The following is a 14,598-nucleotide window of genomic DNA, read 5'->3' on the forward strand; positions in this document are numbered from 1 at the left end:
CAGTCTGCTGCAGTCAGTCTTTCAGAAAAAATATTTTCCTGCAGAAAAGGGGGGTGGGATGGGGAAATGTAGTTAAAATTTGCTATATACTTGTAATATCTCAAACTTGTTGATTTACTGCACATATTTTTAAAAAGGATATTGCTTTGATATATATTTATGTATTTCAAGCCCGATATGCTGCTCCTCTATTGATGTCTTAATATTCTGAAGCCACTAGATGGCAGTGTCACAATTCTCCTCAATACCCCACTTTTATTGTTTTATCACCAAATACACACTCACATCAGCTGCCTCTTTCAGGCTCTCCGTTAGTGTCGTCTTCTTCTTCTTCTTCTTCTTCTTCTTCTGGTTTATTGGCAGATTGCAACCATCACTTATTCGGTGCATACCGCAGCGTCCCATACACGCCGAGAAATAACATACGGCCCTAATTCTGTTTCAAGTTTGATTTGCAGTGAGGAGCCATTGCTTCACGCAGATTTAAAAATCAGAAAAATCACATTTAAACGGTTCATTAGAGGTTCTACAAATAACCAAGGTCAATGAAGCTGATCTTATTTATGTAAAATATCTTCTACATACCTTTACACACCAGACAGGTGAGAAAGTAAGAGATAATGTGCTTCATTTTAGTATTTGAAAGCTCAAAAGAGTGAGAACTTTCTCTGATGTAAATACACTAGTGAGGGATGTTCCTGGCGTGGAAGCTGACATCTGCCATTGGGTAAGTAAACTGTCATCACATGTGTCATGTGTAACCAATTATTCAAATAACTTGTATGCAATATTTTGTGAATGTGTGTGTAAATTTTCTTTGCATCTTTTTTTTTTTGTCTGCCAGGTCCCTTTGTGTCCTCACTACCAGGCCAAACAGGCGAGTTTAAAAGAGAAGTGCCACTACAATCCAATACAAGTGAGTTTCTGCTCGATTATAGTCGGCAGAAAAATGTCGACCCCAAGTGTCTTGTAGCAAACTCCCAACATGCACATATATCAAAAACCAGGGACGGTCACACTTTGAGAAACGTGCAGAATTGTTGTGGTCATACAGCGCATGATCCGCCCTGGATAATGTGGCAAAGAGGACATGAAATGGAGGGCGTTGGATGATGAATTTGAAGTTGGAGACCTGGTTTGAATAGAACCCACGTTCAATTATTGTCGAAGGGAAGAGAATCTCCAGGGACTTGCTTTTGTAGTAGTGATGTGAATTACAGGTAAAATTCGAATTGTGATTAATTTGTAATGTGTGGCCGATACTGGAGTTTCATTTTATTTACACCCCCGCCCGTTTAAATATACACATGGTTTATAGAGCTACTTTCTCATCTTTAAACATCTTCGGGATTTTTGCAGTATCTCTAAATGTGTCGTCTTTTGGCTTTTTTTTCAGAATGTGGTCACCCTAAACCTTACCGAGGCATTGATTATTAATGCTGCCATACATGAGACGGGGGGTTACAGTTACCTGCTGCACATCACAGGTTCGGCTCACACGAAGCGGCTGAATACCTGAGCAGACAATAGAAGCTGGCGTCGTCCCTGCAGGAGTGTGTCGGGGAATTTCTTCGGGGAGAAGATGAACCAATAGACAGGAATGTCGACGCTGTCTTTTGAGTCACTCTGCTTAAACGACGACGACTGTCCTTCCCCGACTCCATCTCAAGACTTGTACGATGAGTTTGATTCAGACCTGGAGTCGGACGGTGAGTGTACACATTCAGCTTCCGTTTCCTCAATGAAAGGCAGTTGGGGGTGTTAAGAGATGGTGTAAAAGAGGACCTACTTCATTGGTAAATGTAACCCTTGCAGGATACAGCACCTACATAGACTTTTATTCAGAGAATCTTGTTTTGAAGACCAATTCAAACTCAAAACTGCGTCGACTACTTCAGTATTTCAACACTGTCTCAGAAGTTGTCCTCGAGTGCAGTGTCTGTCCTCTCCACCGCTGGCTGTCTGCAGACGGTGAGACGAACAAGAAGGAGATGTCCACGTCTCAGGTATACCTGGAGGCCTGTAAGCTGGTGGGTGTAGTGCCTGTGTCGTACTTCCTTCGGAATCTGGACTCCCCAGTGATGATCCTCACCCACCACGGCCTGGGACCTCTGGGCTGCAAGGCCCTGGCCATCGCTCTGGTGGTGAGTTTATAATCCAAGTGTATCCAGTGAGAGTGGGGGGGGACATTTCTGGTGACGGTTCTGTGTCTTCAGACCGATATGACCATCAGCACTCTAGAGCTGGCAGACAATCACATCCAGGCTGAAGGAGCCAAATACCTGGCAGAGATGCTGAGGGTGAATTTCACCCTTCAGAATCTGGTACGTCGGTGCTGGAGATCGACCACCAGAGTCCTCCACGGCACAGATCAACAACCCCGCTTTGTTTTCTCAGGATTTATCCAATAACCATCTGAAATCTGCAGGAGCTGAGCATGTGACCAAAGTGCTGCTGGACAACATCGCGTTAAAGTCGATTAAACTTTCAGGTAATACTCATTTTAATATAATTTTAAGAAGGAGGGATGTGATTCGATCAGGATCCAGGTGGATTTTCTGCAGGTTTTTAGTGGTAATCACAATATTTACTCTACTTAAGTTGTTCTCCCACAGGCAATGGATTCAATGATGATGATGCTAAATATTTTGGAGATGCCTTGTCGGTAAGTTATTAATAAACTCCTGAAATACATATATTCAGAACAGGAAGATCCCTCCCCTTACAGAGAATACATGCTGGACACTTTTATTAAATAATACATGACTCGAGAAGAGTTTTGGAGGAGAAAAAAGAAACTACTTATTTTTCATGAAATAAATTATTCACTACACTATTCAAGGTTGTAATCAGTAACTTAGTGTAATTAATTTAGTTATTCATAGAATTACTCCTAGTTATAACTGCAAAGAAGTACTATTTTTCAGTCGGTAGAGTAACTTCTGCAGTATTTAAAACAATCATTGAATCAAGTACTAATCTTTAGTTACTTCACATCTACAGCATATCAGTAAATCTAATCAAATACAAATTGCAACTATTGGTAAAATACTTCCTCTGTGGTTTAAATAACCACTACATTTTAGTAAAGTAACAACTACTGAAGTATTATAGTTTAAAAATCAAGTCAAATACAAAGTCAGTTCATATTAAAGTAACTCCACTACTACGTTATTGAAAGTGGAACATTGTAACTATGACAGTAATGACGTAATTGTCAGTAACTATTTTAAATACCATGCTGGTATTTAAAATAAATAATGGCGTCTTACCTGCTACTAGTAAAGCAACTCAATTTCAATAGTATTTCTTACCATTAATTCATTTTACATTTGTGAAAACAAAGATTCCAATATGAACTTCATATATCTACATAAGAAACATGATACTCATTTGTGTCTTTCTATATTTCTTTATATTTTACAAAAATACATATATAAAAGATAATCTATATCCAAGTACACACACCTATCTAGGAATACATATTGAAATACACGTATGTCCAGGTCATCATGTCTGAAGTTTGCATTAGTGCTCCAGCATCTGTGGCCGTTGTATTCCATTAATGACAAGGTCAATGTCAAATGCGCAAAATTAAGGATATGACTTCATTTAACTTTAAGATATAAAAAAACAACCTTAAAAAGAGAGGTTTCAAAGCCAACTTTAGAACAAAGTTAAAAGAATGAACATCAGAAAATATCGTGAGCCAACTTAAAGCAAGGGAATAATGTTTCTTTAATGCGTGTCAGACTAATTCCAGGATAAAGGAGTTGGACCTGAGCAATAATGAGTTTTGTGGAAGAGGAGGGCAACACTTGGGCCAGCTGTTAGGTATTGCACAATTCTTATCCTCTGTTTTAAATGACTTGTCTTCACTCTTACTCGAGTCTCCACTTTCCACAGCCAACAATGAAGGTCTGGAGGTGCTGGACCTCAGCTGGAATCGTCTCCGGATGAAGGGAGCCGTGGCTTTCTGTGCCGGGTTGAAGGTGTGGCTGCCTTGCACCGCTCCTTTCATCACCGACTTGGTATCCGACCTCTGACGCTCGCCTCTGCGCCCAGGTGAACGTGATGTTAAAACATCTGGACTTGTCGTGGAACGGCTTCGGGAACGAGGGGGCCCTGGCTCTGGGAGAGGCTCTGAAGTTCAACAACACGCTGGTGAGTCTCAACCTCGGCAACAACCGGCTGACCAACGAGGGAGTGGGCATGCTGTGCAGGGGTCTGGAGAGCAACGATACGCTGCGAGTCCTGCTGGTGAGTCCACCACCAGGTCGCATACAGAGTCAGAACCACATGAACACCAGAGAGGCGTGTCACGTTGTTCTTTCCCTCTCCAGCTGGCTTATAACTCCCTAACAGTAGAGGGCGCTCTCGCCCTGGTCAACCTGGTGAAAAACTCACCCAAAACTGCCCTGGAGGAGATCAACATATGTGTGAGTGGCTGGCATTGGCCTGAAATCTTTATTCTTCAGTCATGTTTGCATTTACACCCACCTGAAGGAAGTGTTTCGTAGCTCAACGTGTGTGTTCTGCACGTCTTCCCTGAACAGAATGTGCTGGTGAATGAGAACTTTGTGCACCTGTTGGATCTGACCTGTCAGGAGCATCCAGGCCTGGAGGTGCAGTACGGAGGAGTTGGAGGCTTCATCGCCAAAAAACCGCCAAAACGCGTTGATCCAATGAAAGTTATCCAGGTGTGTTGACTCCTTTTAATGACTTTATTAAAAGTGATATCTTAAGGTTGATCAAACGAGAGTAATGTCTTGTTTTATGCATAGATTTGTCTGTATTTTCATCATTATATGTTGTCAAAATCAATTGAACCACTGTCTCTGAAGGATTATCTGGATCATCGCAAACTTCGTCTGTGGGATTTCTTCCGGAACATCGACAAAGACGGAACCATGCGAGTCCCAGTTTCTGACTTCAGGAAGGCTGTTCAGGTTTTCTACCAAACTATATATATATAAAACAATCAGCCATAGCATTATGACAGCCTGCCTAATTCCTTTAAATGTCTCCTTTTGCAGCCCCATGCACAACAAACTGCAGCTCACTGCGTATTCTGACACCTTTCTATCAAATCACAATATTTTTTTTATTTTTCCCTTTTTTCTTTAACATATATCCTTTTCTTATTTTTCCCTTTCTCCCTATTTTCTTTTTCTGCCTGTTTTTTTTCACCCATTCTCTTTTTCTTGTCTTTTTTTCCCCCTTCCCTTTTAGAATTTAGCAGTAACTCAAACTTCTGCGGCTTTGCAGCTCCTCTGATGGTCATAATGTCATGGCTGGTTAGTTTCCTTCCTTTGTTCATTTTAAACTGAAGAGGAACTGAACCTGATGCGTTTTTTCCCCATTCTGCTATGAAACTCAGCAATCGAGTATTCCTTTGGATCGATACCAGATCGAGGAGCTGATTCAGAGACTTGATCGCGACAGGACAGGAATGGTGGACTACAGGTGATTATTCCTCTTATTTCACTAATAGAAGTTACTTCTACGCAGTTTCTCCAGAGATTTCTGACCAAGCGTGGCGTCTCTGTCCAGGGGACTGGCTGACACGAGGAAGCAGATGATGAAAGATCACCGTCGTCAGCTCAGGAAGGTTGAGTCTCGACAGAAGAAAGAGAAGCAGAAGAGTGACCGCATCCTGAAGACCTTCCAGAGCGCCGTGGAGGCCGTCACGCCACGCGACTCCATGGTCATGTCTCCCGGAGGGGCCAAAGAAGACTCAAGAGGCCCCCAGCACTTCTCTGCCACCCCTCTCAGCTCCTGGCACCACATCGTCATGTCCAACAGCAGCCGCTACTCCGTCACCAACCTCAGCAGCGAGCACGTCCACCTGCCCATGATCGGAGGCTCCACGCCGTACCGCCCCACCAGTTCCCCCGCAATGCGCTCTTACTCCCAACCCAACCTGCTCTCCGACTCTCCTCACTCTCCTCCGGGCAAGTCCATCTCAGCTCATGGCGTCCACTCCGATCCAGAGATGGGCCACAGCAAGCTCAGCCCCACAGCCAACAGCCTGACCAGGTCCAGACCGGCTCTCAATGCCAAGCAGCCACATGGGAAAGGCAAGACCAGGAGAGGGAAGAAGAAGAAACCAAGGAAACCTGTGGAGAAAGAGTCAAAGAGTCGTACCAAAACTGTCAAATGATCTGGCCTCTATGTGTTGATACGTCTTCTTTTTCTGGTGCAATCATGAAATAAAAAAATGACTTCCATAGTTAATTTTGTTTCTGGTCCCAGATTGTGGAAGCGCACAACAGTAAACACTAATAATACAGTACAACATCCTAATTAAAACCTTGCCGAATCACAAACCCCAGATCAGGGCTACAATCCAAAGTCCAACATATCTCTGGATAGAAAACCCAATATCAGGATCTGAGCACTCAAATCTCACCTCTATGTTATCAGTCAAGTAAAGTTATATCTTATTTAAAAAGGAAAAGTCAAAAGTGAAAGTGTGACAATTGAATATCAGTAAATAGAAAAACAAGACTGGAGACACTGATTAGATTAGAATTTAGATTAGAAGCTTTTATTGTCATTGTACAATAAAATTGCACAACGAAATTGCGGTATAGCTAAAAACACACAGTTGACATACAATAAACACAGGCAGCCATTCTCACATTCAGCATTGCATTCATCTCAGCAGACACACCATATATACAGAATAACCTAAACATTCACACACACATTCAGCTCTCACACAGACCCGCTCACACACACCCAAGGACATAGTGCAGTAATGTAAAATGTTTGATAGATCGTGGCGGTGGTAAGATGTGTGATAGTTGAGATTTATGTCCTGACCAAGCCAGATGGAAAGGGGTTAGTATAATAAAGTATAATGTTTGCAGATGTGGGACAGAACATAGATGGAAGGTTTTATAAGTCTCAGATGAAATTTGGCTCACGGCAACATGGACATATTGAATTGTGGTACGACTATTATTTTAATCACAATAATTTACCCCCATAGTGTAAGCTTTTGGACAACGTAATGTATGCACGGCGACTCCAGCTCTGTCCAACACAATGGTATTGAAGTGTGTTAAATGTAATTCGTCCGCCCTGTCTACAGCCAAAGACTTTTATTGGACATCAGGAAAATGTCCAATAACACTGGTCAAGACTGGCTCGCTGGTTCCAAAGAACTGCGTGGTATATAGGCCTCCGGAACAATCCATCACCGACCTTACCTTCTGCCCGCCGCTCAGCAAACACAATGCAGGTGGTGCGAGAGGAAGCACAAGCAAAATTGCCTTTTGAGAGCCACACAATGTGACATGAGGACCTGCTGTGTGCTCGTGCTTACAGAAACACGGTTTGATAACACTGTCCCGAGGCCTACACTACGAAGCAGGATTTTCTCTTATCGAGGTTTCCTGTACTGTGTTGTTGGTTCACTCTGGTAACTTTTGCAGAATCTCTAACCTGCTCTGGACCAGGTTATGTTCTGGATAAGAGAGCAATGGACATGAAAACTCTGCCTCCTGACCAATCAGGTGTCTTAGAGCAGGGGCGGACAATTCCAGTTCCCGAGGGCCGCAGCCCTACATGTTTTAGATTCTTCCCCCGCTCAAACACACCTGATCCCCCCACCATCAGTGCTGCGAATTGGCAGATATGTTTAAAAAATTAAAATGTAAGCCTTCCTTAAAAACACTACAAAACACTGACAGGTATCATGGAGAGGAAAAGCTATTTAAATGCTGTACTATTGGTGAATAATCAGGTTTTGGATGGGGGGATTCATAATTCAGATTTTAAAGAATATCTGAATAAATGTGTTAAATATTTTTTGATAATTAAGTGGTTCTTATCTTTTTCTATCGAATAAACCTTTGTTTATATTTTGGTTTATAGTGTACAGTACAGGCCCTCAGGTCGTCAATTGATTGAGGGAGGAGATTGTAAACCCTGGTTAGGTACTTATAGGCAGCACCTGCTTCTAAAGCGATTATCGCATCTTGTCAGATATAGATATTATTTCAACATTCATCACGTTTGTTCCAGCCTGACACATCGCTATCGCTTGAACTTGGTGAGGGTTTAAATGTGGAACGTGTACCTGTCAGGTTAAAATCAGGGGAAACTACCTTAGAGGGAATCGCTGTTCTTACTGATGACGTACCACCCCCACCACCACCAGACCAGGGGATTCTAGATGCTTCTGTTATCGATTGGTGGATTGACCAATCACGTCAGGACAGCGGCTGTGATTCCACCAATCACGAGGCTGCGGGGGCGGGCTCTTGGGAGCATCGGTCCGTGAGCGCCGCTGCTGGGTGATGTCTGGGCAGCCGTGCGGAGGAGTGGGGAGAATCCGCTCTGGACATCACCGCGCTCCGGGATTACTCTCTACGAGTCGGCTATAAACAGCTCCACTTACATAACAGCGAGTAATACAGTCAGTACGCCCCACGGCTAGCTGCTCTGGATATTTCTGGAGTGGGACGCACGCGCGGGCACGTTTCATTCAGACACGAGAGCCGCCGGTTGGTTCTTCGTCTTTAATTCTTTCTTCGGAGGTGAGGTCGTCTCTGGAGGGGGGTGGGGTGGGGTGGGGGTGGGGGGTGGTTGGAGGACAACACGGGGGGAAGAGGTGAACCGTGAGAGCGCTCACCATGTCTGTGGTCGGCATCGACGTGGGTTTCCAGAACTGCTACATCGCCGTGGCCCGGAGCGGCGGCATCGAGACCATCGCCAACGACTACAGTGACAGATGCACACCGTGAGTATCGATACCGTCACATCGCCGCCGGGTTGTTACGCAATGTGTGCACACCGGCGGCGGCTGGTGATGATGGTGATGGTGATGATGGTGATGATGATGTTGCGGCCTGTGGCTGTTGGTTCTTTCTCCGTCACAGTCCAACTGTGGCAGGTCAAAATGTCGCTTGTGTGCGGGTTTTTAAAAGGACGCTTTCAGTGTGCCCGACAAAGTTGAATGAGTGAGGTAACTTAACCCCGACGTGTGGGATTTCCCCTTCAAAGATCAGTGCAGACAATAATCACTTAAAGTCAATCATACAAAAAAACGTGCAGACTGTATCTGCTGCAGCATCCTGCTAAAAAAAAAAGAAAAAAGAACGTGCAGCTGGAGAGGAGGCTGAGCAGTGCACCTTTAAGGGGGGGGGGTACATTTGTGGCAAGGTGAAAGTAGGGAGTGACTTCTCACTGTCAGCCACTGTGAAATAGATTTCTCACCCGTTTGGGGACAGAAACATTCATCCCATGTCTGTAAACAATATTGATTCATTTTTTTAAAAATCCCCCTGTGAAAGTGATCTGCCCTAATTTGTCTTGTTCCCCCCCATCTTCAGCACTCCCTCACTTCCACTCCTGCTTTGTCACATCCGCTGCCACTATTGCTTCTGTTATGAAAAGATAACTGATGTGTTTGTCCTCCGCTAAAGGGCGTGCGTGTCTTTGGCCACCAAAAATCGCATGATTGGAAACGCAGCCAAGAGTCAAGTAAGATCATCGGACAGTAACCTGATTAGCTGAACTGTAGTTGTTGATTGTCACCTTACAGCAAGAGCATTTTCCTTTTTTTTTTTTTTTTTTTTTGCAGGTCATAACAAACTTCAAGAACACAGTGCATGGCTTCAAAAAGTTCCACGGCCGAGCGTTTGATGACCCGTTCGTCCAAGCGGAGAAACCCAAACTGCCTTACAGCTTACATAAACTGGAGAATGGAAACACCGGCATCAAGGTAAAACCATGTACAACTTACGAACAAACAAGTTCGTGTCAAAGATGTATATATTCCTATCATTCGCCTCCGAGCAACCATAATGGCTCCGTGTCTCGGACCGTAACTTGTCCTGATGTCTCAGGTGCGCTATTTGGAGGAGGACAAAGTGTTCACGTGTGAGCAGATCACCGGGATGCTGCTCACCAAGCTGAAGGAGACGTCGGAGAGCGCCCTGAAGAAGCCGGTGGTGGACTGCGTCATCTCGGTGGGTGGTGGACGTGAGACGCCTGCTTGCAGTAATTTTAAACAAGAGGGAGAAAATGTCTTTATTCCCCCCCCCCCGTCTCCGCAGGTCCCGAGTTTTTTCACCGACGCCGAGAGACGGTCGGTGTTTGACGCGAGTCAGATCGCGGGGCTGAACTGCCTCCGCTTGATCACCGACACCACCGCAGGTCAGGCGCTTCATTATAGCCGTGTGTCAGAAACATGGCCGTGACGATTTGTGTCGTCGCAATACCATGTCAATAATGTTTTTTTTGTATGAACAGTGGCGTTGGCCTACGGGATCTATAAACAAGACCTTCCTACGCCAGAAGAGAGACCAAGAAATGTGGTTTTTGTCGACATGGGACATTCTTCATTCCAGGTCGCCATCACCGCTTTCAACAAAGGCAAACTCAAGGTTCGTCCGGAGCGCCTTCCTTTTTGTAATTTCCCCCCGCTCCACCCCGTGTGTTTTAACGTCCCAGCTCAACCCTCCCGTCAGGTTCTCTCCACGGCGTTCGACCCCCACCTGGGGGGCCGCCATTTTGACGAGGCCCTGGTCGACTACTTCTGCGAGGAGTTCAAGGGCAAGTACAAGCTGAACGTGAGGGACAACCCGAGGGCCGTGCTGCGGCTGCACCAGGAGTGCGAGAAGCTGAAGAAGCTCATGAGCGCCAACTCCTCGGACCTGCCGCTGAACATCGAGTGCTTCATGAACGACATCGACGTCTCCAGCAGGATGAACCGGTAGGAACCGCGCTTCGCTTCTCCTGCGTCGCGCGTCTGTATTGTGGAAAACGGCACTCCGGTAAATGCGGTTTGTGATCCGCAGGGGCCACTTTGAGGAAATGTCCGCTCAGTATCTGGCGAGGGTGGAAACGCCCCTGAGAGCGGCGCTGGAGCAGTCAAGTACGCCGCTCAAGCAATTATCCGTCGGTTATGTTGCCGGAACAGGAAGTAACGAAGGGTTGTCTTGTGGCAGAGTTGAGCCGGGACGACGTCTACGCGGTGGAGGTCGTGGGCGGGGCCACGAGGATCCCGGCGATCAAAGAGCGCATCGCCAAGTTTTTCGGCAAGGACGTCAGCACGACGCTCAACGCCGACGAGGCCGTGGCGAGAGGCTGCGCCCTGCAGGTTGCGACGATCTCATCGACTTCCCCGGTGTTCTCTGCAACAATTCTCCGTTCTGGATATAATTCCACTTGTGTGTGTATGTGTGTGCGCCTCTGTATGTTGTGTGTGTTGTGTGTTGCAGTGTGCGATTTTGTCTCCAGCCTGTAAAGTTCGGGAGTTCTCCATCACCGACGTGGTTCCTTTCCCCATTACTCTGCGCTGGAAGTCGCCCACAGAGGACGGCTTGGGGTAAATGTCTCTGCAGCCTGCATCTTGTGCTGACGGCGTTGACTCTCTATGACCTCACTTTGCTACTACACCCCCCCCCCCACCAGGGAGTGCGAGGTGTTCACGAAGATGCACGCTGCCCCGTTTTCCAAAGTGATCACTTTTCACAAGAAGGAGCCCTTCGACCTTGAAGCCTTCTACAGCAGCCCTCAAGAGCTCCCGTACCCCGACCACCGGATAGGTGAGGCTGCTGATTCTGCTTGAACAAACAAAAAAAGAAAAATGTACCGGACGAGCGTTTTAATCTCGCCCGCTTCAGTAGCCATGCTTCCAAAACAATCCCATGAAAATCCCTTGACTCGCGTATTGACTGTCGAAGTTTATTTATTCAGAAATACCAGATACTGCATGAAAGCGTCTGACCCGCTCGTGTCCCGGGTCCCCGGGGTTGTAACTCGATGGTAATTAGGAACGAGGCCCAGCCATCCAGAGACGGCTTCTAGTGACTCAGCCAAACGGCATCATTAACTGTGTGTGTTATGTATTATCCGTTTTGCTGCGTCATCCTCCGGAGCACACTAAAAGTCTGCTCTGAGGGGGTGGGGGGGGGACCGCGTTGACGACCTGCCGGCTCTGTTGTGCCGCCAGGCTGCTACTCGGTGCAGAACGTGGTTCCTCAGCCGGACGGCGACAGCTCCAAAGTCAAGGTCAAAGTGCGCGTCAACGTCCACGGCATCTTCAGCGTGTCGGGCGCCTCGCTGATCGAGAAGCAGAAGGGGGAAGGAGACGACATGCAGATCGAGTCTGAGCCAGTGGTGCAGAATGAAGGCAGGGGAGAGGATCAGGTACGATCGCTGATGTTTTGGGTTTTAAGCTTCGATCTGAGTGACCTCAAGGGGAGGGGGGGGGGCAGAGAAATGATAAACTCCCAGGTAGTGGGGAGTTCTAGTTTGTCAGCTTCTCTAGAAAATGGTCCCGGGTGTCCTGGTGTTCTTCTGGGGTGATACAGGACTCGACAGCTCTTTAAGATGTGATTGAGTGTATTTGTTAAGAGCTTTACCACGCCGCTAAAATCTTCTATTCCAAAATTTAACGTGTGTGTGTGTGTGTGTGTGTGTGTGTGTGTGTGTGTGTGTGTGTGTGTGTGTGTGTGTGTGTGTGTGTGTGTGTGTGTGTGTGTGTGTGTGTGTGTGTGTGTGTGTGTGTGTGTGTGTGTGTGTGTGTGTGTGTGTGTGTGTGTGTGTGTGTGTGTGTGTGTGTGTGTGTGTGTGTGTGTGTGTGTGTGTGTGTGTGTGTGTGTGTGTTATGGCTCAGAATAAGATGCAGGTGGACCCAGAAGGCCAGAGCCAGCAGGAGCAGCAGAATGAGGAGAACAGCTCCGGCAGTAAGGTGAGATCAGCTTTACTTTAGCACTGCCTCCTGACATTTCTCTTTTTTTTTTTTTTTTTCACTTAACATGTATTTTTCCGTTTCATACTTGCATCTAGACAACAATGACTCGGATACAAAACAAATGTTGACTCTATGGTTCAGATGATATCAATTGATGTAAACACACTCATATCCATTGATGCATCCGTGTAACAATTATGAAATATTTACTCTTAAAAAAAAAAAAACATTAAACGAGGTAATGCACGTGCACCACGTTTAGCAAAACAAAGTGTTTCTGGGTTTCATTGTGGTGTATCTCCAGCAGGAGGCTGCAGCGGGGGAGAAGCAGGAGGCGGCGGCCGGAGGCAGCAAGCCCAAAGTCAAAGTGAAGAGCGTGGAGCTCCCAATCGTCATCAACAACCTTCGGCAGCTGGACGGTGACGTCCTCACACACTTCGTGGAGTACGAGGTGAGGCGCTGTGGAATCGGCTGTGAAGCAACATGTGCAACTGAAACCTGTTTTATTTTTCACCCACTGAGGCTTTTCCTCAGCAGACTGACACAGACACACAATGTTTGTTTCACGATTGCCAACTGGTTCAAATAGTGCCGGCAGAAAAAAACCTCTCTGGAGATAAAAACCAAAAAAACAGGCGTAATGTTCTTTCATCAGTGCTCTTCACTCTCACGCTCTGCTTTCAGGGTATATTTTGAAGATTAATGAGCCACTTCAGACCAGATTTGATTTTCACCGACAGTTTAAGTAATAAAGTAAAAAAAAAACTGGAACTCCACAAAAAGCAACACATTGATTTAAAAAAAAAAAAAAAAAATGCTCCCGATAAATCAGGTTGGTTGTGTTCCACTTGTTTCATGCTCATTAGTTGTTTTGCTTTTTTTTTTTTTTTTATTTACTGTTGCCATCATGCATCTCCTCTGTGGTGTGGTTTTGTGTTTCCTCTCCCGCAGCGTCAGATGATCATTCAGGACAAACTGGTGAAGGAGCTGAACGACGCCAAAAACGCCGTGGAGGAGTACGTTTACGACCTGCGGGACAAACTGTGCGGGTTGTACGAGAAGTACATCACGGAGGATGTGAGCACCGCCCACTCCTCGCTCGCCCCCCCCCCCAGCAACACAATCGCCGCGTAACGGCGTGCTCGTGAAGCGACGAGATCCGTCTTCACGTTTCACATCTACGTAATGTTTTGTGTGTGACTGGACAGGACGGTAACCGGCTGACGCTGATGCTGGAGGACACGGAGAACTGGCTTTACGAGGACGGCGAGGACCAACCCAAACAAGTGTACGAAGAGAAGCTGGAGGCACTTAAGGTTTGTTATTTTTAATTATGACAAGGACATTTTAGAGCAGTGTTTTTCAACCTTTTTTGAGCCAAGGCACACTTTTTTTGCTTGGAAAAATCTGGAGGCACACCACCACCCGAAAATGTAAAAATTTGAAACGCTGTAGCCTGTATTAACAATATAAAGTCATTCTCATCAAAGTTTTATCAACAGGAATCAAATAAATACAGAAAAAAAAGTATTTCCCAATTTCTTTTTTTTAAATTTTTCTTCACTGTGTGAAACCTGGACCTGATGGATGAACACAGAGCTGAGATCCTGGTTAACATTCTTCCTTTTCAAAAACTTCTCCATCACTGTCACTGACACACTTTGATACAAGATGGGAGTGGTGGAGACTAACCAGACTGACGTCTTTCGGTTTCGATTTCAACGGCAAAGTTCTGTATTGCCATCTATTGGCGAAGAGTAATTATACATGATTACTCTTCAACAGCTGACAGCGGCTGTGAGAGCAAATTATTTTTAGAAAAAAAATGTGAAATTGGATAATTCCCACGGCACACCTGACTAGATCTTGCGGAACACCAGTGT

The 14,598-nt window shown here is 45.8% G+C and overlaps 2 protein-coding genes across 2 annotated transcripts in view; both read left to right on the plus strand.

Moving 5' to 3' along the window:
* Positions 1–1,600: 1,600 nt before the first annotated feature.
* lrrc74a (leucine rich repeat containing 74A) lies at positions 1,601–6,163 on the plus strand (the record flags this gene model as incomplete). The annotated part of the gene is made up of 13 exons (XM_080513480.1): positions 1,601–1,709; positions 1,969–2,144; positions 2,217–2,324; positions 2,398–2,491; positions 2,616–2,665; positions 3,753–3,834; positions 3,907–3,992; positions 4,066–4,260; positions 4,344–4,439; positions 4,557–4,700; positions 4,845–4,949; positions 5,381–5,466; positions 5,554–6,163. 13 exons carry the CDS (start codon positions 1,601–1,603, stop codon positions 6,161–6,163), a joined length of 1,941 nt encoding a protein of 646 aa, XP_080369606.1.
* Positions 6,164–8,497: 2,334 nt separating this feature from the next.
* Positions 8,498–14,598, plus strand: part of LOC308142878 (heat shock 70 kDa protein 4L-like) — an 11,029-nt gene continuing 4,928 nt past the window's right edge. The window contains 16 exon segments of the mRNA XM_080513481.1: positions 8,498–8,752; positions 9,438–9,495; positions 9,596–9,736; positions 9,861–9,983; positions 10,071–10,170; positions 10,267–10,400; positions 10,485–10,729; positions 10,815–10,891; positions 10,965–11,116; positions 11,238–11,344; positions 11,431–11,564; positions 11,972–12,168; positions 12,638–12,712; positions 13,023–13,166; positions 13,667–13,792; positions 13,924–14,031. Of these exon segments, the coding sequence (XP_080369607.1) occupies positions 8,646–8,752; positions 9,438–9,495; positions 9,596–9,736; positions 9,861–9,983; positions 10,071–10,170; positions 10,267–10,400; positions 10,485–10,729; positions 10,815–10,891; positions 10,965–11,116; positions 11,238–11,344; positions 11,431–11,564; positions 11,972–12,168; positions 12,638–12,712; positions 13,023–13,166; positions 13,667–13,792; positions 13,924–14,031 (2,028 nt within the window). The 5' untranslated portion in view covers positions 8,498–8,645.

Source organism: Blennius ocellaris (assembly GCF_963422515.1).
Source record: "Blennius ocellaris genome assembly, chromosome: 17".
NCBI lineage: Eukaryota > Metazoa > Chordata > Actinopteri > Blenniiformes > Blenniidae > Blennius > Blennius ocellaris.